We start from the raw sequence: 25,418 nt of genomic DNA, 5'->3' as shown, positions 1-25,418 counted from the left end.
ACCACTTAACCCCTAACTGCTCCCGATGAACAGGTCGGCACCTTGCATGGCTGCCATCGCCATGTATAGTGTATAGTGTTTGGTCTTTATTATTTTACTGTATTTTTTGACTGTATGAAGCACACTCTCAGGGTGCTCATACCAAGCATTTCACTGTAATGTACCTTATATGTGACAAATAAAACAAAACTTGAACTTTAAACTTGAGAAATGGACTTGAGAAAATTGTTGAGACTAGAGTATATATCCAATAGGCTTCCCTTTTCAATAACTGATTCATGATATTGCCACTCTCTATCGCTGTGAATTTAAGGGAGGTGGCAGAATCATGGTTTCTTTCCTTGTAGTGCCTCGCAATAGTTTAATCCATGTTTTAATTTCTTATAGCTGTTCAGCTATTCTCAATTTAAGGTTACGCTTTAGGCTACATAATAAAGTCACATGGACACTTAAGCATATAGATAGATGCATGTGTCAGAGAGTTCTAATATTTATTGGTGTGTGTGTTCCCACGACAGAGTGATGAGCGCAGAGGGTGGTGTGTGTGTGTGTGTGTGTGTGTGTGTGTGTGTGTGTGTGTGTGTGTGTGTGTGTGTGTGTGTGTGTGTGTGTGTGTGTGTGTGTGTGTGTGTGGAGGGGTTATGGGTGTGTGTGTGTGTGTGTGTGTGTGTGTGTGTGTGTGTGTGTGTGCAGACATGTGTGCGTGTGGAGGGGGGGCTATGGGCATGTGTGTGTGTTTGGGGGGGGTTTATGGGCGTGTGTGGAGGCAGAGAGGAGAATACAGCAGCATGTATAGACCCCCCCTGACCCTCATGTGGCAAAACGTGTGGATCATGCATTGGCCTGTACAGCCACATGACTATGCAGAGGCCAGAAACATGCATACGTGAGGGATATGTATGAAAGGGTCATCTGGGTGTGTCTGTAGCCTGTCTGACTCACTGAGTCACTGCAGTGACCAAAGAGGTGTGGCTGTGTGGAGAGAGGGAGAGGGAGAGAGAGAGAGAGAGAGAGAGAGGGATGAGGGAGGGATGAGAGAAAGGAGAAAGAGTGAGAGAGAACAGTGCGAGAAGCACAAGTGATAGTGTGTGTGTGTGTGTGTGTGTGTGGTGTGTGTGTGTGTGTGTGTGTGTGTGTGTGTACTTGTATTACTATAATTGTGAAGACGAAGTTCATAGTCATAGTTAGGGATGGGCAGTTATTTGACTGGTATTCGACTATTCAAAATGGTTTTGTTTACATCAACTGCACTGATTCAGCAAACTGATTTTTTTTCTTCTGTGTCCAATAAATGTAACATTCGATTTGATTTCCTTATACGTATATTTGACTAATACATGGTAAACAGTTGCAAATAGGATTATTTGTTTAGTGAAGGCGAGGATCACAGAAGACCTTCAAGCGACATTATGAGTGGGCTGCACTAGGGCTGGGCGATATGGAAAAAAATCATATCGCGATAACGATATGATAATGTTATCATATTTCTCGATATCGATAATTATCGAATTGTTATAAGTATTAAACTTTTTTTTTTTTTTTTTTTAACAACAGATGTATGTTTATTTTGTAGCAATTCTTTGTCATTGCCGCCATCTTTAGTGTTACATCCCCTCACACTCCAGTTCTCAGGCTGCAGCTGGTTTAAAAGCGAAAGTAAACCGGCTTCTCTGCTGGCTGTGGCTCCAGGGGAGTTGAACAGTTCTGGCTCTGCCAGTTTATTTTCGATTTTTTGGCGCTTTTTTGGTGGACAAACCACCACACATGTGCACCGTGACTCGTGACTGGAGTCTAGTTCTGCTAGCACACATAGCCTACTGTGTACAGACGGTTTCAAACTGTATTTTAAATTAGAAAGCAAACAAAATAAATGGACAAGAGAAAAATAAATCTCAATTTGGTCAGTATTGTCATTTGGACAAGCAAAGCCATTACTTTAAGTTGCAGGCAAGAAAGACAAGTCTGTCCACTGTCTCTGATTTTAAAACTGCCCTGTTGCAGGTCAAAAAAAAAAATATATATATATATATATTAAAAAAAAACGATTTTTCAATTTTCTTTTTAATTTCGATATTCGATATCGATTATTAAAATATATCGCAATATTTATCGTTATCGTTATATCGCCCAGCCCTAGGCTGCACACTTTAGGTAGCTTGGTTAACTGATTAACTTAAGCTTTTTTTTTTTTTTATAGACTACTTCAATATTCATATGCCTTCAAATGCCCATCCCTAGTCATAGTTCTTCATTTGAGTTGTAGACGCCTAAGGTGAAGACTGAGAAGTGAACACTTTTGAGGCTGTGAGAAAAAGTGTGTGAAAACTCATTTTGATGACACTGTAGTGTTACTCTTCATGTGGAGAAGGGAACATCACTAACTAGCCTCTCCAGTGGATTTCTGGACCTTTCCTGAATGTATTTGATGTAGTTTGCTTCTCTGTTTTTTTAATAAATAAATAAAAATTTGGCCAGTGCTGGCTTTAAAGGGGGACCGTGTTAAGGGTTAGGTTAGGATTAAGATTAGGCATGTGGTGTTGAGTAAGGTTAGGAATCGGGGAATAGGAAACTAATGTATATGGAAGCTCCTCACAAATATAGTAATACAATCTGTGTGGCATATATCGCCAAGACCTCTTAACCTGTGTATAAACTATGCCCCCTCCCTTCCAAACCTCCACCCCCTCCCCCCCCCATTGTTCACCTGGTACTTAGTTAACGCTAGTTAGCTTAGCCTGTCCAGCAGCTAACATTATCCCATCGCTCGTGGCAATTATATTACATGTCATTGATCTACTGGTCGACCACGGCCGACTGGTTGGGCACCACTGGTCTAATAGAAATAAATGCATTCAAACAAGAAACTAATGTATAGAAATAGCATTGCAAATAAAAATTGCCAGGCCTAATGCGAGCCAGAAGTGCTGTGCTTTGTAATGTGGCTTCATGTTTTCATCCACTGAGCTGTGAGGTTCCACATGCTTGTTTTTGGTTGAGGTCTGAACTCTCAAATTGCCCATAAATATCGTTTTTGTGGGTATTCTCCAGTTGTTGCTGTGTGGTGTTATCTGCCCAAAATTCAAACAAGCATGACAGTAACGACGTTGTGTGTGTCACGCCCCCCGCTCCCACGGCCCGATTCCGAGACCACCTAATCCAACTGTCCCAGGTTCAGCGGGGGGTAAAACGAATCAGCGCGGTTCGATCCCAAAAAGGGGTGTGTCCGTCTGAGTGAGAACACTCCCCCGTGAGCAGTGATTCGATCCCAATACGTGAGTGAGAAAGGCCCCTAAGGCTATGTGTCCACTAATAGCCTTTTTTTCGAGGCGGACCGATTTGAAAAAAGAAGAAAAAAAAGCTTTGATCGTCTTTCTGGGTCTCCCCAGAGCTCGCGCCAGCCGCGGCTCCGCCCCTTCCTCGATGAGTTACATTGATGAGCGCGCTGCTTTCCAAAAAAGTTTAACTAGTTTCAACTTTATGAGCTGGGAGCGCTCCGCCAAAAATGCTGCCGTCGAGAGCTCATAAAACGTGAGGCGCGGCTCTAGGAAGAGGAGCGCGCCTGTCGCTTCTCCAGCATATAAATGAATGACAGAAAGGAGCTGACAACTCATAAAACGTCCCCTATGGACACAAACCCTAAGAAAGGGGTGAAAACGATAAGAGAGAGACTGAGGGGAGGAGAGGAGGCTCTTTAGACAGCCTGATTACCTGATATCTGCAGTGGGATTTGAAGTAGGGTTGGGGAGAAAGCGTGAGAGGGGAGGGGAGGGAGAATAGAGAGAGGGGAGGGGTATCAGTGACTCAGCATACAGCTAGCTGGATCGGCTCTTTTTTGTGGCAGATGGAGGGAGAGCAGCTGAAAAGCGTCCCACCCTCCGTCATCCTATCCTCTCTCTCTTCCTCCTCCCTCCATCTTCCCGTCTCCTCCTCAGACCACATCGTCGAGATCTCTGGGGGCCATGATGCAATCCACAGCCTCTTAATTCTCTCTCTCTCTCTCTCTCTCTCTCTCTATCTCTCTATCTCTCTTCCATGTCATTATGGATCAAAGCATTAAGCTGTAGCCTTGTAACACCACCACGCCCCTGTGGTTCTATCTTTGATGGCAAAAGTAGTAGTTCTCTGTGGCGACTGCAGAGCTATGAAACATGATAGGGTTTAATCTTGGTACAGGGTGATTCATTGCTGTTGTAATTTTCCCTGCCCAGAGCCTCATACCTTTCCAAAGGGCTATTAAACCTTTAGTAATACATGCACTTATGGTTTCAATTGATGAATGAATAAATTGATGAAGGAATGCTGTAAACAATGGTTCCCCTGTAGTTGACGCAAATTCTTATAAACAAAATGATCTACCTAAACAGTTTTGTGCTGATAGATTTGGGAATATCCACATTAGCTAGTGGCTAGCATATTTATCACGAAGTGACAGGAAATAAAGAGACAATGGCAGAAATGGCGTATGAAGTGAATAGCTTGAAATAGAAAACGCCTAATATCTGTGCTGTGGTAGAGAAGGTAAAACATTGGAAAAGCACAATGTTACTGTTCCTTTGACTTGTATACAAGATCCAGTAATAAGACACCAATTTATATATATATATATATATATCAATCAACACATAGCGACCATTCTATTGCTCCATTGTGACGCAATCATTACAATGTTGAATTCTCCTAATTCACGTCTCACATTTGACCCTGACACGTCAGAGCCATGGAGCAGCTAGCTCTCTATTGGGTCTGAAAGCAGCACAATGTCTCTCATGCCATAATTCATTGAAATTTCTCTGTGTTTTTATTTATTCATTATTTTATTTGTTTATAGAACAGGGACAATGCACAATAAATATAGTGCACCAGATGTAACTATAAGCTCATCAGCTGTGGTCCCTGGAGTCTGTAGTGACACACGATATGGAGCAGTATACAAATAAACAGGCCGTGGTTACATTACATCACAGGATCAAATACAATACGAAATAGTACACAATTAAATCCAGAAGATAATTAAAATATGTGCCTATTATCAATACATTTGAAAACAACGTAAATAGGCCTAAAGCCATGTAATTTCAGCAGGCCTACAGAAGGCAGATGATGGCAAGACTTGTTTAAAGACAAACAGTTCCCTCTGGTGGAGGCTCTTGTTGACCTTGTGCCGGCATTGCAAGTTGTTACCAAGGCAACAGGGCTATCGGTGTGCGTACAGCGGCTATTGTATTGAAGTGTGGCCACAGGAGGCGTGTTCACAAGGGAGCTAGCACAGAGAAACTGAGAAGTCCTCTCGTTTGTCATCGGGATGACATTGGCTGGAATGAATTGTGGGATGAGAGATGGGATCTTTATTATTGAATATTTTACCAGGTAGAAGGTCACTCCTCACCCCTCTGTCAAATTACCTGTTGAAAGGGAGATATTTCATCTTTAGTGAGACTAACCTGAAATGGAGAATGCAGGGTTTCAGGTTGTAGCTTGTGGTCTGAAAGCATGGGTCCCTCAGTAGAGTTCCGTTAATGAGTTTAATTTAATTGACTAAATTCTCTGGTAATTACTGTGACATCATCATTATGATGTTCAGTTCTCAAAATGATAATCTCATATGTGTGATTGTACACCTGAAAGGGTTAAATGCATTTCCGTTTTATTTGTGCTCTCTCTGTCCTCTGGTAGTCTGGCCTGGTCTCCCGGGACAGCCCAGAACAGCTGCTCATTGCATTGGAGCCAGAAGCAGCTTCAATCTACTGCCGCAAGCTCCGCCTCCACCAGATGGTAGACCTGGACAGCCGGGCCAATCAGAACGGCTTCAGTCCCACTGAAAATGTAGGGGCGAACATGACCCAGGGTAAGTCCCGCCCACTCCACAGGCTTATGAAGGTGATGTCAAGATGTTGTAAGTGTGGCATATTTACCAAAAGGAATATAGACTAATTGTTATAATCTCTGTGATAATTGCAATATTTTCATACCACAATCATTATTTCATACATTATACCTTTCATACTAATCTCAGGCTTGAATGGTGATGTTGTTTTAAAACCATGTGTACCATTATAATAATAATAATAATAATAATAATAATAATAATAATAATAATAATAATAATAATAATAATAATAATAATAATAATAATAATAATAATAATAATAATAATAAATGTATTTTGTATAGCGCTTTTCAATGACCCAAAGTCGCTGGGTCTTATTATGTGTACAAAATTAGTTTTTCTTGTATAGTTCATTCACAACATTATGGGGAATACGCTTACCCTCTTCTCCAGAGTCAGACAAGAAGATGGATACAAATTTCCTCTCTGTGCATTCAGTAGAGAGCTATCCGGCTGCAATCTAGCTTATCTTAAAATCCAGGAGAGGTGTTTTTGGCCAACAGCTAGGCTAGCTGGTCCGCATCCGCATCCATTCATTTGTGCTAAACTAGACTAGATTGCAGCCGGATAACTTTCTACTGAACACACAGAGAGGACATTGGTATCTATCTTCTTGTCTGACTCTGCAGAAGAGGATCAGCACATTTCTCATAATGTTGGCGTGTTCCTTTAAGCTTATTCATAGTATTCAATGACATCATCATTGCAGAGGTTTTGGCAGGCAAACGACAGGTGATTATAATCAAATAACAGGTGATCATCATTAAATGAGAACTGTGTACCATATTGGTAGTAAATGCATCACACGTCATGAGAATACTATGAATATAACCTACTAGGATTAAGATGTATGGAGTGCAAGTTGCCAATACATACATATATCCATGAGATGTTGTCTCTTTGAGAGTGTGCCAGTAATTTGTTTTGCTATAACAAACTTTAACATTACTGTTTTCCCTCCTTTTGACTTGTTGTTATGTGATAGTTTCCCCAGGTCATGGTAAACATGCTCTCATTTACCATCTAGACACCTAATGCATGGAGTTAAAGGCCCAATCCGTCATTAAAACCTAAATAAGAGGATAGCCCCACCACCAAAATTTTTTGAAAATTGAGAAAAACGTTAATTTTCTTGAGTTCTTGATACAAGGACTATTATTAGAAAACAAGGTTATATGAGTTTTTAATTGAATTTGCTACATTTTGTCGCTTTAAAATGTTTGTTTACATTGGTTTGTTTGTTTATAGTAAAAATAGTATAGTGGATTGGGCCTTTAAATAAATCGTCGCTCACTATTTACATCCCAAGATCACTTTTCAACTTGCTTTTGCTTCTTTTTTTATAAAACATTTGATATGCATAAATGCAAAGTATCTTGATTGATACTAGGATTTGGCAAATTTGTTTATGCCAAATTAACTGCACATTGAGGGCACTGCAGTGATGGAATTAGTGCAATTCATAAATCACAAATGTGAATCTATATGAATGGCAATTCAATAACATATAGAAAAAATTTGCTGGTTCTGAAATTGAAAGGGACCATTCTGGACTCCCATGACATCCAATTCATCGGCATGTGAAGCAGCAATAGCAAATTACTTTCCCATAATGCACCCTTTCAGTTTGTTTTCACATGGACTCCCATTTTGCTTTGGCCTCAGTGTTTGTTCCACATCAGTGATCTAATGTGAAGGTTGAGAAGGCCGTTGGCTTTCAGGACCGTCTCTCAATCTACTGTACTCAGATATGTCATAATAGCATAATGCTTTCATGCAAATAGATCTTACCCCCCCCCCCCTAGTTCAACAACAACTCTTGTGGAGACTATCTAAGCAATATCACACTCGAGGTTGTGCTGTTATACTGAATATCAGCACGGCTGTGATTTGTACTGAAGATAATCACAGCCGCGCTGATATTCAGTATAACAGCACAACCTCGAGTGTGATATTGCTTTTATACAACAGTTCTACAATCAACATCTATTAGTTAACACAGTAATAAGCGACAACACATCGTGATTTGTTTGTTTATTTAATCATTTATTTAGCTCTGCCATCAAATAGTTCCACAACTGCGGTCTTGAACTTAGACCGTAAATAGTTCCATAACTGCGCTCTTGAACTTAGACCGTAAATTGTTCCACAACTGCGCTCTTGAACTCGTTGCCTAATTAATGGTTATTAATAGAACACCTGTGTGGCGGAGTGATACATATAGTTAAAAGTCCCCAGTGTTGTTATACTGAATATCAGCGCTCATTGAATGCCTCTAGTCCAATCAAATGACTTGGTTGGAATTAACTGCAAAGAACATTTGCTCAATACCTTTCAAAAGGGCCTTTAATCCAAACGGTTAATAAAGGTAAAATTGTCCATCCATCTGAAGTAGGCAGCGACCTCAAAGGCAATATAACCTTGCTACTTACATGTATTATTTCCATTATGTCTGCTGGAATGTTGAATGTGTTCATTAAAAAACAAGTCCTAGAGATGCGGATGTTTGACAGGGAGGAAATGTGTATGCACATAAATCAAATCAAATCAAATCAAATCAAATTTATTTATAGGGCCCGACAACACACGTTAATGTCCCCATGGGCCGTACAGGTCTTCTTTAAACAAGTCAAGAAGACAACATAACAATAAGTCAAGAACAGAACAAGAACACCATAGGGTCCAAACATTTTTTAGATAAATGCAAATAAATGAAAGAATGCAAGCACTCCCAGACATACCCCACGCGAAGGTAAGGAAAAACTCACTAAAACCTAACAATAGGGAAAAAAGCTCCACAGGCAATGTGGAGGAGAGAAACCTTAGAAGGGCCGTTCAAGGGGGGATCTCCCTTCTTAGATGTCGGTGATAGTAGTGTTGCAGACGGACAGTTGGTAAGCATGCACTCATGTGTGTGGTGAAACGCAGATGAGTGCATGCAATAGCAACTGTACATTTTGAAAAATTAAAGATAGAGTTGATAGCGGATCTATTTGAAGCACAGGGGCGGCGCAAGAGGGTCACGTCCTCCCCGTCTTAGTCACGGGACATTCAACACTCCGGTCGTTGCTCAGGGACAGCCGGAGACAGGGGGAAGGGGGGGTGGCACAGAGAGGGTCGCGAACTCCCCGACATCATCGCGGGACATCCGGCACTCCGGTCACCACTACGAAACCTCCGAAGACAGGGGGGCACGCAGAGGGGGTCGCAATCTCCCGGCCTTCGTCACGGGACGTCCAACACTCCGGTCAACACTCCAGGACAGCAAGTCATAGGAAGACAGGGAGACGGGACAGGCGTTAGACAGCTCATGAGATTGTAGTAGGCGGACATAGCAATAGATACAAGTGGTAGGCATATATGTGAATGGAGTAGATATATGAAGTAAGCGTATTATGTGAATAGAATAGAAGTACTTAACCCAGCAATGAAACCGCGTTGACTGTTAATCTGTTAACAGTCTGTTAATCAGTTGACAGGACCACGGACAGACGGCGGTGAATAACTGATCCAATGCCTCGGAGGTGCATGTAGAGCAGTCACTACAAGCTTGGCCAAGACCCCGAGGCATCCATCACCTTGGTCAGCGCCAGGAGACGGGTACTCAGAGAGAAGGGGGAGGGAGAGGGGGGGGGGGGAGAGGGGGGGGGGGGGGGAAGAGTTAGAGAGTTCCCATGTTTGTGGTGCTGCAAAGGAGCAGACATGTAGTACCCTGTAGTGCCATGTAGTACCCCGTAGTGCCATGTAGTACCCTATAGTACCCCATAGTGCCATGTAGTACCCCGTAGTATCCTGTAGTACCCTGTAGTGCCATGTAGTACCCTGTGGTGCCATGTAGTACCCTGTAGTGCCATGTAGAGCTGTGTAAGCCATGTAGTACCCTGTAATGCCATGCAGTACCAAGTAGTACTCTGTGGTACCATGTAGTACCCTGTACCCTAACTAAACTACCCTATAGTAAACTACCCAGTGGTACCATGTAGTACCCTGTACCATAACTAAACTACACAGATTAATCTAAAGGTCAGTCCCCGACCAGGTGAGATCAAGGTAGGTTGAAGGAGAGAGAGAAAAGATGAGTCTTAAGCAGGGATTTAAAAGCTTCGACAGAGCAGGCGCCCCTGATGACGGCAGGTAATTTGTTCCACAGGTAGGGAGCGCGGTAGACAAAGGCTCTGTGGCCGGCGGATTTCTTTTTAACCCTAGGGGTCGATAGAAGCCCCGCATTTTGTGAGCGCAGAGCACGAGCGGGCGAGTATCGGGAGATGAGATCAGATAGATAGAGCGGTGCAAGCCCATTTAAAATTTTGTAGGTGAGGAGTAGCACTTTAAAGTCAGAGCGGGCTTGGATAGGAAGCCAATGTAGGGCGGACAAAACTGGTGTGATGTGATCAAATTTTCTAGTTCTAGTTAGTATCCGTGCAGCCGCATTTTGCACGAGTTGAAGATTTTTGATGCTTGAATTAGGTAAGCCTGAAAAAAGTGCATTACAGTAGTCCAGACGTGATGAGACAAAAGCATGAATCAGGGTTTCAGCATCAGCCAGAGTTAAAATGGGGCGTATTTTTGCGATATTACGAAGATGGAAGAATGCAATTTTGGTGACGTTTTTTATATGTGCATTAAATGAGAGGGAGGAATCAAAAATGACTCCGAGGTTTTTTATGGTGGAGCTCTGGGATACATGACAGGTATCAAAGTTGAGGGAGATGTCCTGAAACAGGCCTCTGTGGTTTGGGGGGCCAACAATTAACATCTCAGTTTTATCTGCATTAAGGAGTAGAAAGTTTTGCGACATCCATTTTTTGACGGCAAGCAAGCAGGCCTCAAGGTTTTGTAGTTGGGAGGAATCATTTGGCTTAATAGGTATATATAATTGGGTGTCATCAGCGTAAAAATGAAAGTTTATGCCAAATTTGCGTATGATATCGCCGAGGGGTAGCATGTAAATCGAAAATAGCAAAGGGCCCAGGACAGAGCCTTGTGGGACACCACATTGCACTGGGAGGGTCTCAGATGTTAAATCATTATAGACCACGCAGTGTGTTCTATCAGTTAAATAGGATTTAAACCAAGCTAGTGCGAGACCCCGAATGCCAACATGGTTCTCAAGCCGACCTAGAAGAATCGAGTGATCGATAGTGTCAAAGGCTGCACTGAGATCAAGTAATAAGAGCACAGAGGTGACATAAAGATTCAATAGATACAGGCCAATCACATGTAAGGTTCAATAGATAGATAGATAGATAGATAGATAGATAGATAGATAGATAGATAGATAGATAGATAGATAGATAGATAGATAGATAGATAGATAGATAGATAGATAGATAGATAGATAGATAGATAGACCATGCCACCTTTACAAGGCATTCAATTACAATAGTATACATACATGTGAGAGCTTGAATATAAATGTATTTCTTCTTTTCTTTTGTAATTGCTAATAGAAGTAATTTGGCCCTGAAATAACTTTTCTATTGACCTCTACATTGAATTCTACATTGCAAAGAAAGTGTATTGAAGTAGTCAGTTGAGCAAGCAGGCAGTGCAAAGAAAGTTCACATAGTCAGTATAAGCAGAGGATGTAGTACTTACTTTAAAAGGAAAATCCACCCTAAAGTAAAATTCACATGTTATTTCTATAATATTGTACAGCCCAGGTTTGATATATGAACAATTCTTTCTTTAAGCTGAATACCAGACTCTAGGTCTGGGGTAGGCAACCCTAGGCACGCGTGCCTGCATAGGCACGCAGGGGCATTTTCATTGGCACAGGGGGCAGCATAAAAAGAATTTGTTTAAAAAAAAAATTATATATATATATATATATATTTTTTTTGCTTTGAAATATTATAGTGAAATATTTTGATATTTATATCTTGTTGAAATCCTCCCACAGGTTTTTTTTTGTAAGTCGAGTATATCAAGGAGGCTTTTCTCTGTAGCTCAGATGTTTTGTTTGAAGGCTTGCCAAACAAAGAGACAATCAAATCAAGGATAAAAGATATCCCCATGTCAGCTTGAAGTGTTGAGCGACGCATCAACGAAATGTCAGAAAATATCAGAGAACAGCAAACAGCTGGATTAAAAGATGCTCCGGTGTGCAGCTTAAAGTGACCAACTACAGCCCCCAGATAACGGAGCTCAGTAAAGCAAAACTGTTTGTCTGCATTGCACCCCCCGCCCCAACTCAGATTTAGGGTTGATACAACCATCATAATAATATTGTTAATAATAACAATAACAATAATGATGTAATAATGTAAAAATTATCATAAAAAATACCTGATTATGAGAAATGTTTTTTACGATGCATGTAATATTGTTGATATGGCACACTAGTTACAACTATATTTCAAACAGGCACTTCATGTCAAAAAGGTTGCTGACCCCTGCTCTAGGTGTTAAGTGATGATGTCATCAAGAGACACATCCCAGAGCTTCTCCATAGACAGTGAATAGTGCTGGAGGGCTGCAGGGCCCTCATCAATAATGCATAGTAAGTGTCCTATTTTCGTTCCTACACACAGAATTTAGAATGTCTCTACGCACAGACAAATCTGGATTTATCAAACGTGCGTACACAGGTCGTACGCACACATGCAAGTACTCCGTGTTGATAAATACCAATTGTTCTTACCGTCTATGCTTGTGCACGATTCTAAGTATTTGCATACAGAACCGCCCATAATCAACCATATATGGTAATTAAACACCTCCATGGGAACATGCCTGTTTGTGGAATGTGGAATAATGGCTAAGCAAATTATAAAGAGAAACTTCAGAGCGAGATTGATCACAGAGGTCATCTAACCAACAAATTGAAGGTAGAAAGCATTTTGTTCTTATTTGGAAACATGACACAAAATAATATTCAGCTTTTTAATTTAAACAATATTTAATCGTTTTTAAATATTTAAATATTATGTTTCATCATGCATGCACGAAAGGGGGGGGGGGGGGGGGGGGGGGGCGTCCGTCCAGCCAACGGGCCACGGCCCACAGACACATGCTGCAATCGCGGGACATTTTCTAACGGATCAACACAAGATTGATAATATATAGTCCTTATCTTGTCTATGATGTACTGCAAAAAGAATAATCCAATTATCTGATCGTCATTCCAAATACTGGTCGCGGTCGTGTGTCCAACGTTATCCACCAAAGAAAATGAACGGGGGGGCGGGGACACTCGTCGATGCATCTGTTGTAACCGCTTGTCTTGCTGGAGTGTTTAGACCCCGCCTGCACGCTGCAGCTTGGCCTGGAAAACAAACCACATCATTTCAAATGGAGTGCAATAGCGGCCGTAAGGCGTTAGGCGGCGGTATCGGACCGTTGCGGTCTCAGACAGAGTGCCACACAGTCCTACAGCACAGCAGGATGAATTGTGAATGGAAATAGCGAATAAAAGAAATAACGATCATAACAACGAGTAGGCCTATACTCGTTGTTGGCGTCCAACGATTGGCGGGCTATAACAAGTTAACTCGTCATTGGCGATTAATGTGTTAAGGGTCAACTTGATTGCAATTTTTCTTTTCTTTTTTCTTAATGCATTGCCGAAAGATCGGATCGAGAAAAATCGGTATCGGCAGATACTCAAAATCACAGATCGGGAGCAAAAAAATGCGATCGGGACATCCCTACTTGCAAGGGTAGATTTATGTTCTGTTCTGTTCTGCGTCTACTTATGTTCTCTCGGCAAATAGACTGCTATATCCGTAACAAGTCTTCCGATAACGCAAGATAAACCATGCTGCATTCATTCAGAAAGACCTATTCCAAATGCTATTTATAGGGTTTGACAATAATTACACTCATGTCTCTATTTTACAATTAACTATAATTAATTATGAGTCATACCGAACACGTCGGTGTTGGAACTCTAATGCATGAAAGCTTATTCCGTCTGTTGCAGTTTTCCTATTCTACTGCTTGGTACCATGTATGCACGGTCGGAGCTGTGCGTAGATATACGCACAATCTCAAGCACACGTTCATATTGATAAATAATAAATATAATAAACAACTAAAAACAACCTTTACAGGTGGACTGCCTCAAATCAAGGAGTTGATTAGAAAATAAATAACTCCAAAAACCAACAAACCTTAATAAAGAGGTATTATGGGAAACCTGAAATAAGCCACAAAGGCATAAGACCTCCTACAATTGTAGTTTATATAAAGAATATAAATATGTTAAACAAAAATGATAAACCTCCACTAAATGAGTTTATGGGTTATAGTGGACTAATGACAGATATAAAACAAAAGGAAACACATGAAAAGAAACACACTATAATGAAACACTCAGCTCAAAACAGCTTCTCAAAAACAAAGTGCTAAATAAAGCCAGTAGCCTAACAGCTACAGAGAGAGGCTAAATGCTCAACAGGGCGGAGAACAGCACAAAACTGATTTATTGAAAGCCTGACCATAAGGATAACCAACATTCAAGCAAGATTCAAGCTTAAATAGGCCCAGCCATGCGGCTAGTTGGCGCAGTGGGCAAGGCGCTCGCTACCAACGCAGGATATGCTTGGTTCGAGCCAAGCTCTCTGCGTTGCTACCAGCTTGGCTGGTCGTTCATACTAATACAATTGGCAGTATTAGGGGGTGGGAAGCTGGTGGGTGGGGATCGGACGTTGTGGACAGCGACTCCTACAGGTCGGTTGGTGCGCCTGCGCAGTAGAATCAGGAAGCGACGAGGGCGGCGTGTCCCTCCCACGCAGACCCTCGCCGCTGAGAGATCGTGCTGTGCAGGTGAAAAGATGCAACGGCTGCCTCCTCGTGTACCGGAGGGGACGCCTATAGCCTTTCTCCAACGCGTTCGTGTTTCCGCGTCTCTGATTGGCCAGGTCATGTGACATGTACGCCCAATCGTGGGACCGCAAGTTTCTACACTGGTTAAGCTTAGGCGCTCTTTCGAAGTTGGTTAAGGTTAGAGTTTGTCTTAGAGCATGGCGATAGAACGCCTGCCCTGATTCCAAACTCTAACCTTAACCAACTTCGAAAGAGTCGCCTAAGCTTAACCACTGATAAACTAGGCGTTAGGTAGTTTGCAGGCTGTTCGACCCGGAAATAGGCGCAGAACTTGCCGTCCCACGATTGGCGCACATGTCACATGACCTGGCCAATCAGAGCGCAAAACGGGAACCCGGAAACACGGACGCGTTGGAGAAAAGCTACACGCGGAGGGGACATGTGATGCAAGGCTTCGTCCACATTGCAGCCGGCCTGTGGGAGGCATGGCCTAACAGCGTTCGAGACAGGGGAGGGTAGAATTGGACAATACGAAATTGGGATGGGAGAAAAATAGAAAATGGGAGAAAAAGGGGGCGGTTAGGTGGCCGAGTGGAGATTGCGTTCGTCACCAACCCCGGAGCTGTGAGCTGGATTCGCCTGTTCGAATCCAGCTCACAGCTCCGGGGTTGTCACCAGCTTGGCTGGCCGTCTGCACTAATACAATTGGCTGTATTAGAGGGTGGGAGAAGCTGGCGGGGTGGGTCCGGGTCGTTGTAAACAGCGACTCCTACAGTTCGGTCGGGGCGCCTGCTAAGCGCGGATAGGACTTGAGGGGGATAGTGTGATCCTCCCACACGCTACGCCCTCTCGATGAGAATCCGCGCTGCCAGGTGAAAAGAAGCGGTGATTGGCTGGACGTGTGTCGGAGGAAGCACGTGGTAGCCTCCACTCTCCCAGATGATCTGACTGTGGGGGGTAAGTGCGCAGCGACCAGGAAGGGACTGGGAATTGGCATACGACTAACATTGGGATGGGAGAAAATCGGAGGAAAAATGGAGGGGGAAAAAGACCAATAATAAAAAAAAAAAAATGGGAGAAAAAGTAGATAAAAAAAAAGAAAATAGGCCTAGCCACAATTAGGGGCAGCTGCACTGAATCAGGTGCAATCAAGCCCATACACCTGCCCTCCTAAGGGGCAATTAACCACAGAGTCCAGGGGTTGACAGCTGTCCATCACAGGAATAAATCCACAGAATCCAGTGATTGACAGATGTCCATCACAGCACCACCAAACCAAGTCAAAACCAACCATGACAAGTGGAACAACTCCTAGGATACTATGAAAGTTACCCATGGTGATTTTACTGGGATATGGGTACATTTTATGATTCACAGCTGTGAGCTCTGAAAATGAATTTGACTGCAATAACTCAAACAAAAATTCTTTGAGCCCATGAAGCTGGTGACAAATTCAATTTCACTGGACCGACTTCAAATCAAATCACAAATGTAAGTCTTGATGCTCTGGTTTCCATCTTAGGGAGACAGCTGTCTGTGTTTATAGATATTGACTTAACTGTCCAAGATTATTAGAATAACAATCTACATTATGTTTTAGGGTGGAATCTTTCATTAATATTCAACTCATGTTCATTATTAATCTCTCATACATATTGTAATTTCTGTTTAATATGTGAAGTCACTGGTAAATTACTGACAACACAAAATGGTCAATTTGGTGAAAAAAGACAATTATGTGTTAGAAAAATGCCTTCTTCCGCTATTGATTTGATTGGGATCACCATCTACTTGTTTATGTATTTTAACAGGTTAAATCGGATGTCAGAATCATCTGCAATTTGTTGCATTATTAACTATTATGAATGTTATATTGGTTGATTTCCTCAGATAGCTTGTATATATATTTTTTGAATATAGGCTTCAATAGAACTGTCACCAAAGTCTGGCCCCAAACAGCATAGAACGCTGGTATTCTGACGTGTGACCCTTCCTTCTTTTATAGTTTCCATGACTTAGACCAGCTTAAATACATGCGCCATCTAGTAGTTTCTGCCACAGAGTCCTTAGTTACCATGGCAACCACTCACTGTGCGATTCCCAGCCTTTCAGCAGTTATTCATTTGAATGTCTTTAAAACCGACATTTCACCTCAAAATCCAGTAAATTATGATTTTACACAATCACATCACATTTAATCCTTTTCCCTGAATATGTTTGTTTTGTAGCAAGTCGTTTTGTTTCCTTTTTAGTGTTACGAACAATTCCATTAAAAACCGCCTCTCTGCTATACTGTCCTCTTTGCAATGGGCCTGCAGCTTTGCCTCTTTATTGCACCCTGTTTTGCCTTGTTGACACAAGACCAAAGGAAATACCTTTAGGCTATGCTAATTGTCTTCTTCAGTGCGGATGTCTGTGTAGCTAACGCTGCAGGCTACTGACATGTTTTCAGGTCAGATGTTATGATATGTTTGTCATTTGCAGTCTCTCCAATGACCTGTTTAGAGTGTAGAATGACTGAACTATATAATCTAAATGGATAGTTCATAGTTTTGGAGCCCTATTTGCTATTTACCAATGATGTTGTCCTTTCTCAGCACAGTTCATGTTGTTCCTCCTAATAGCTCCAGCTAGTTAGCCACAAATGAATGCAAAGTAAATGGGTCAAGCTACTTTGTGTGCACTGTGGAGTAGATTACAGCTAGTTTCAATTATAGGGAAATGATAAGGTAGCAGTCCATATAAGACATTCTTCATCTACATCATTTCATGGTGCTGTAATTAACACAACACATGGATTCAATGTCCCCGATGACATCACTGGTGGCCATATTCAAACAAATTTACTCTCAGTAACTATCAGACTAAATGAATGTGTGCAAAACTGTTTAGAGTTTTGGATGTGTGTGAGATTATGTACAAAATAAATCAGCATTGTTTTTTGGGGAAGTGCCCCTTTAAGGCATCAAGCTAAGAGTACAGTTTATAAAAGTGCAGGTAGAGTTGTTTATTGGTGTTCAGTGATCTATTTAGTAATGCTTTTCAATAGAAATTAACAAGATTGCGCCAAACAAAAGAGGTACATATTTCTATTTTGTTATAATATTGCTGCTTTAATTGTGTCAATGCACAAACAGACTGAGAGAAGACATGCCAATAATTTATAATGCTATATTATTTCACCGGACGTTACAAAACCTTTTCCAACTGGGTGGAACTCCGACTTATTGTGTTGTGAGGGAAGCCCACAGGAAGAGTCCACCTTCTGCCCTGCTGTGGCTGTTTTCATCTTAAACTAACACATAATGTGTAATAATTCACACCCCAAGCATCTTTTATCACGTCTGTGTCAAGTCAGGCTTCCAATATTTCTTGGAAGGTTACATCCGGATTGAACCGATGCTGTTTATACAGTGTTGGGAAGGAGTAATGCTAGCGACGACAGACCTTTCTCACGACCTCCCGAAAGCTAATGAGGATCAGAAAGGCCTCTTCCCCTCTCCGTCTTGTCCCCCTGTGTAGGAGGAAATGTCCATTTGACAGATTTGTCGATGTGGTCATGCTCAGTGTTACCGCGTCTTCCTGTTGTTAGTCGGAGACGACACGGTCGCATACTCTACCGATGTCATCACCGTTTTGCTTGCTCTGGGTATTGTATGGGCACTGTGTGTGTTATGGATGACTGTTTATATCGGTAGCAACTCCTGATAGACCGTTATGGAGAGAATGGATGTAGAATCTTGCCACTCACCTCACAAGCCAACCCCCCCCTCCCACCACCACACTCCACAGCCCTGTCCGCCTGCTGCTTGCTTGACCCACTGCCTCACACACACACACAAGCGCTTCTTCTGCCCTTCATCACACTCACTGGGTCATTCTCTCTCTGTTAATAACCAGCCAAGGATCATGTCCGGCGTAATCGACAGAGCCGCACCTTTTTGGTGGAAAATGTCGTAGGAGAGCTCTGGTCGGAGCTGGAAGAAGGTAGAGTCTTTCTCTTTTATCCCTCTTGTTTCCTTTTTCTCTTTCTCTTCCTTTTTGGGGTGCGACTTGCTCTTGCTGTTTCCTACGCTGCCCAGACCACAATACCGATGGATTGCTTGTTGTATAAAACTGTGTTGGTGGCTTTGAATGTTGCTCTGATACAAAGTTAAAACCTGTTGCACTGAGAGGTCGACCCAAACAAAGTGTTTTTGCCTCAAAGTCGGATTTATAGGAATCCTGAGGACATCCATTCACTTGTAAGCCTTTAGTGAGGTCACTTATTCTACTGTTAACAAAACTGTTTAGACATGTTATTTGGTAACAGTGAGCAAAATGTTCGGTAGCACCTCATATTACAGTACACAAATTACAGGGTAATTGCTGTGTAATAACAGAAATAACTTAATTACTTGGTAATGAGATGTAATTAAGGACTTTCTCAAGGAGGTAATAATTCCTTTTCATTGACAAATCTTACCAGAAACTACTAGGCCATTTAGCAAGTAATTTCTGGTTATGTTTGTGTTATTCCACAGTAATTTGCCTACCGTAATATTAAGTGGTGCCAAATGTCCAAAATATAAGTGATGATGTGACCGTGGCTGTGTGAGATAAACCACCCTTCCTCCCACAAACCTAACCTACCACACCAATACCCCCATCATGCCATACCCCTCCTCGCCCTTCCTCTTCTCCATTTACCACCAGAATCTGTTAGGGGGGAGAATCTGAGTGGCCAGTACTCACCTGAGAATCACTGAAGTGGTGTTTCCAGGGCATTGTGTCACATCGAGTTACGCTCAACCTCGTTTCAGTCTGTTTCTAAAACAGTGTTTTTCGGCCCGGATCAGACGGGGCACTTTTCAGCATCTGGGGAGCAGCTTCAGTGCCCTGAACACCCCAAGGTGAAAAAATTTAAACTCAAAGACATCAACAAAAACAAGTGCAAATTCATTCATTATGCATTGTGTGTTGAGTACTGACTTTTAATAATTTTTTGTTTTGCAATAATAAAAAATATATAAAAAAAAAAAAAAACAAGTGCAAATTCACAATAGCTATGATCTATCTATGCATGAAATCACACATGCAGACACACACACACACAAGGGGTGTGGCTGTGTGTGTCCTTGCCCCATGATCAATCTCCACAAAGTGCGGCCATGTTACGTGAATCAGTTTAGAAGTTATGCGCCTTTTTGTTTTATTGACATGCACAGTTAATCAGCTGTCATGACCAACCTTTCCACAAGATTTTGTGCAAATCTGTGAATCCATTTGGAATCCATACCCTTTTGCGATAGGTCACTCCCATTGCCACACCTCCTTTTAGCCAATTGGCATGAACACACACACACACACACACACACACACACACACACACCTTCACACACACTCGACCTGATAGACTGACTTATAAATCTCCTAGTCGCAGCAAAATAAAAGCAGTGCAGTGCGCCTCACTTTTTACAGCCTGAAAAACGCTTCCTGTCTGATCTGGGCCTTAGTCAATAAGAGCCAGAAGTCACACCGTTGAGAAGGATGCTATCACTTTATTTTGTATTTATTAAGCCATTTTAGATGCCACTCAAGCTGGAGTATTTTTTGCCACACGTGTTTTTTTATCTCTGTGCAGGCGACCGCTACGTGGTGGTTGACTGCGGTGGCGGAACAGTCGACCTTACAGTCCATCAGATACGTCTCCCTGAGGGACACCTGAAGGAGCTCTACAAAGCCTCAGGTAAGAGGATTAACCAAAACCTCCCTTTCTCTCTCTTTTTCGTTATTCTTTCTTTCTTTCTTTCTTTCTTTCTTTCTTTCTTTCTTTCTTTCTTTCTTTCTTTCTTTCTTTCTTTCTTTCTTTCTTTCTTTCTTTCTTTCTTTTTGCAACACTAGCAGTGGTTTTGCTTTTGTTTTCACGCAGGGCACGAAATAAACTTTTTGACTCACCGGCCAGTGGCGGGTAGATGGGAAAATTCTACCCGCCAAGCATATTTCTTACCGGTCAAAAAAAATACGCAATTTTGTGTCACATATATAATTTTTTTTCAGTACATTTCAAGTAGATAAGCTATTACGTTGAAGAATACACACTTAAAGAGGCCAGAGTTAAATTTGTACTCTCTCTCTGAAGTTTAAACTTCACAACACACAATCTAAAACCCCTCCCTACCTCCCTCTCCCAAACCGTTCCTACAACAATTGTTTTATGTTGCATGATCATGTACATTTATTTTGTATTATTTTTTTAACATTTAATTAAATATCAACATTATCTGGCAATCCTCAGTAAATACTATCAAACTCATGTCATCTGGTCTTTTCCGCACGCTCACACACACACACACACACACACACACACACACACACACACACACACACACACACACACACACACACACACACACACACACACACACACACACACACACACACACACACACACACACACACACACACACACACACACACACACACACACACACACACACACACACACACACACACACAGAGCTCCCTCCCCGGGCCCCTGTCCTGTAAGGTATTGTCTCGTGTTGCTACACGGACATATTTGTATGTTGCACGGTACTTCCTGACTTACTAGTAAACAGTCAACGTGATCACACACTCTCCGTCTCTTATTATATGTGAACTAAAGAGTACAAGGTTTACACAACAGCCCCCACCCCCTTTTTTATTTGATTTGTACCTGTACTACCTGCTGTCAGCTGTTATCTCTCTGTGAGCTTGATTAGCTAGCGTTAGCTCCGTGGCTAATCTTAGGTTACGCTGAATTAAATCAATGACTAGGTTCTAAAACATTGGAGTAGTTTTCACTGCACATAGAAGCAGCCAAACAGCGGGAGCATTTCGGGAGCATATGACCAAAACTCAGGCAATTTCGAGCCCTTAAGGAATCAAATAGTCTGCCATGGCTAGATAGTTTGAATTTGTATTTTAATTGAAACACAGCATTCTGTCACCAGTGCTCCAATATCCCTCCATTACGCATTAAGTTTAAAGGGATAGTTGGGATTTTGGGACATTCAGTAGAAGGGAATAATTGCTAGTAGTGTAGTTGATGAAATGCCATTAGCTGACTCACAGAGTCCAGTGATTGGGGGCAACAAATGGGGTCACGAGACAAAAGCTTCAATCAAAAAACAAAACAAAACAAAAAACTGCGGTCCTCAAGCATTTCTCATGCTTTAGAACAACGTGATTTGTTGGAACTAGACGCAGTGTGACATAGTCACTACGTGCTAGGCCACGTTCCAACATGAATCAAGCATAGCTTTTTGTTTTTGATTGTTGAAGCTTTTGCCTGCATGTTAACGTGTGTGTTAAAGGGGTCATATTTTGCTTTATTTTTCACTATTTGGGCAATTTTACACAATTCCTGTGAGTCTATGGAACACATCTGTAAAAGAAAATTCAATAAAATTCATTGTTATGTATTTTTAATCAAGTACTTTGGTGCACCACTTTCTGCCCTTGCAAAGTCCAAGCTGTTTTTGGCTGGGCTCTGCCCATACTCGCAATGTGCTTTGAGTGACAGTCACCCACCTGCACTGGTAGATACCCCTAAGGGAGGGAGAGAGGGAGAGACAGACAGATAGAGAGAGGGAGAGAGAAGAGGCTATCACACGCGAGGCTTCAGCAGCCTGGCCAATTTGTGTGTGCGTGTCTCTGTGTTTTCATGTGTCAAGAATCAAGAGGTTTATTTGTCACATACATACCAGGGTATACAGTGAAAAGCGGGTGGTCATGCCCGCATCGATTGTGTAATAATACAATAAGAAAAAAGACATAGAAGAAAAAAAAACAGGTAAGCCATAAGATGTGCATGATAAAAATAGACATGCAAAATTCCTGAGAAGGCACTGGTTCCTATGTACATTACTATACAATATACAATTTTAACTCCGTCATTATGTTATACTTACTATATCTAAACTATACACTTTACTATACAAGAACCATCTGTTCTTTCCTTTAAAGTGACTTTTATATTCCTCATTCCTTTAAAGTGTCTTTTCCATTTAGTTTAAAGTGACATTTTGTTTAAAGTGATTGTTTAAAGCGGTTGCAGCATGTGTGTATGTGCTCATGTGTACTTGTGAGTGGAGAGATCAGTGTTCAGTGTTCTGATGGCCTGGAGGAAGAAGCTGAGCCGGAGTCTCTCTTTTCTCGTAGCGTGTGTATGTAGGCGCTTGCCTGACCGCAGCAGCTTGAACAGGCTGTTGTTGGGGTGGTGGGGGTCATTATTCAGCAGGCTCTGGATTTGCACCTCCTGTTATATAAGTCCTATGTGTGTCTGTGTGTGTGTGCCACTGCTGACGCATGGTTGTGGGACTAATTAATTTCGCCGCGGGGGGGCATAATCCCACGGGACAATGCATTGGTAACTTGTTTAGCATGACAAGATATAGCCCCGTGAATATTATTGCATGGATCGGAATACGGGAGTGCGCGCGGGAGTGTGCGCTGTGATATTTTGCAACCGGTTGACAGGGATACAGCGAGTGCTCTCTTGACAGAGAGAGAGAGACATACGCCTCTCTCCTCTATCTGTCTCTCTCTCTTTTTCTCTCTTTTGAGGAAGTGCTGACTGACAGGGAAACCGCTTCCGCATTATTTCCACTTGCTTGGTTTTGCTCATACTTACTCAACGTTACGCTAACTCCTCCAATCACAGTTAAGCATGCTTACACGTCACAGATTGACATAAATTCAGAATGGCTTGGTTTAGTGGGGGAGGTTCTTGTCTCAGCTGAACTGGAGGAATGGGACTGGGTAGAAATTTCACATCTAGTCAGTGTTGGTACAACCCTACATTGCTAGAAAACAATGCAAACCACTGAAAAATGCCATTTATAAGATAGGGACATTTCCTGCCTGTCTGGTGCGTCCCGGTTTGCTTGGAACCGGGCGGTGAGTAAGCTAAAGGCATTGCATCAATTACACTACTAGCAAGTATTCCATGCCACTTAATGTCCAAAACCCAACCCCCAAAATGTCTCCTCATACAAAATAATCACCTCTAAACTACCCCTTTGATTGACCCAGTATCAGTTGACCCAAACACTATGAGCTAATATTGACCAATACACTATGAGCTAATGCTGACCCATACACTATGAGCTAATATTGACCCATACACTATGAGCTAATATTGACCAATACACTATGAGCTAATATTGACCAATACACTATGAGCTAATATTGACCAATACACTATGACCTAATGCTGACCCAAACACTATGAGCTAATATTGACCAATACACTATGAGCTAATATTGACCAATACACTATGACCTAATGCTGACCCATACACTATGAGCTAATATTGACCCATACACTATGACCTAATGCTGACCCAAACACTATGAGCTAATACTGACCCATACACTATGAGCTAATACTGGCCCATACACTATGAGCTAATACTGACCCATACACTATGAGCTAATACTGGCCCATACACTATGAGCTAATACTGGCCCATACACTATGAGCTAATACTGACCCATACACTATGAGCTAATATTATTGACCCATACACTATGAGAGTATGAGCTAATATTGACCCATACACTATGAGAGTATGAGCTAATACTGACCCATACACTATGAGCTAATACTGACCAGCATTCCCATTCCCTTTTGCATATCCTCTCCATGTTTTTCACAGGCGGTCCCTATGGCTCCATCGGTATTGACTATGAGTTCGAGAAGCTCCTGTGTAAGATCTTCGGTCAGGATTTCATCGACCAGTTCAAGATCAAGAGGCCGGCCGCCTGGGTGGACCTGATGATTGCATTTGAGTCACGGAAGAGGGCGGCAGCACCCGACAGGACCAACCCCCTCAACATCAACCTTCCTTTCTCCTTCATTGACTACTACAAGAAGTTTAGGGGCCACAGTGTTGAGCATGCCCTGCGCAAGAGCAAGTGAGTGTGTGTGTGTATGTGTATGTGCACGTCATAGAGTCATGTTGTTAGAATAGAGAGGCAAAGTCCCTTCCCATCTGCTAATGGGACCCTATTTCGGAAACAATATGTATGATAGTTAAATAATGTTTTGATTCTGTTTGAGTTGTACCATGAATTACACATACGATGTTGATGCAAGCTTGACAAGCAAATTAGCTAATGTTAGCTATTATAGATAGCTTTTGATGCTATAACATAACGTTAGCTAGCTGACAATTACTCATGTGTAATTCATGGTAGGCCTACAAGTCGAACGGGTTAGATTTATGATATATATACACAGTCCTCCTCAGCAGTTCCCTGTACAATTCCCTGTGCAATCCCAAGCACCGCCTTATTTTCTTGACCCTCCAATCATACCTTAGCAACCACTGCTAAGCGCCTTAGCTTGACCACGGTCGCATTCAGCCCAACAAAACAGTTTCAGATTGAACATGCCCCTTCATTCACTACGATTAGCCTTTGCTGAACATTGGTTTTACAAAGGGAATCCAGAAAATATGATCTGCCATGCACAAGTCATTTTAGAAACGGCTAATGCTAATGCTAATGCTAATACTGTTATTGTTGGCTTGGCTGCACATTGCCTAGCATTATAGTCTAGCCAGAGACCATTTATATACAATATAACAACTATTAATGCTTTCAGACCTTTGAGCAGACATAACGTTAGATCCTGTTTGTTTTCATCTGACATTGAGGTCTTCCCACTCTAGATCAATCTTCCACATACATCCCAAGCTGACATTTGAGTACATTTGTTTTGGGTTCAGAAAAA

The 25,418-nt window shown here is 42.0% G+C and overlaps 1 protein-coding gene across 2 annotated transcripts in view; it reads left to right on the top strand.

The window, feature by feature from the left end:
• Window positions 1–25,418, top strand: part of hspa12a (heat shock protein 12A) — a 99,847-nt gene that overhangs the window by 62,453 nt on the left and 11,976 nt on the right. Inside the window, exons 7-10 of one of the 2 annotated variants that reach the window (XM_084322105.1) lie at window positions 5,674–5,845; window positions 18,557–18,643; window positions 20,280–20,384; window positions 24,340–24,598. In XM_084322105.1, the coding sequence (XP_084178231.1) occupies window positions 5,674–5,845; window positions 18,557–18,643; window positions 20,280–20,384; window positions 24,340–24,598 (623 nt within the window). The remainder of the gene's footprint in view (window positions 1–5,673; window positions 5,846–18,556; window positions 18,644–20,279; window positions 20,385–24,339; window positions 24,599–25,418) is intronic. The other variant, XM_084322106.1, reaches the window with a different exon arrangement.

Source organism: Notolepis coatsorum (genome assembly GCF_963971535.1).
Source record: "Notolepis coatsorum genome assembly, chromosome: 9".
NCBI classification, from domain to species: domain Eukaryota; kingdom Metazoa; phylum Chordata; class Actinopteri; order Aulopiformes; family Paralepididae; genus Notolepis; species Notolepis coatsorum.
This window is presented reverse-complemented; position numbering and strand designations above follow the sequence as displayed.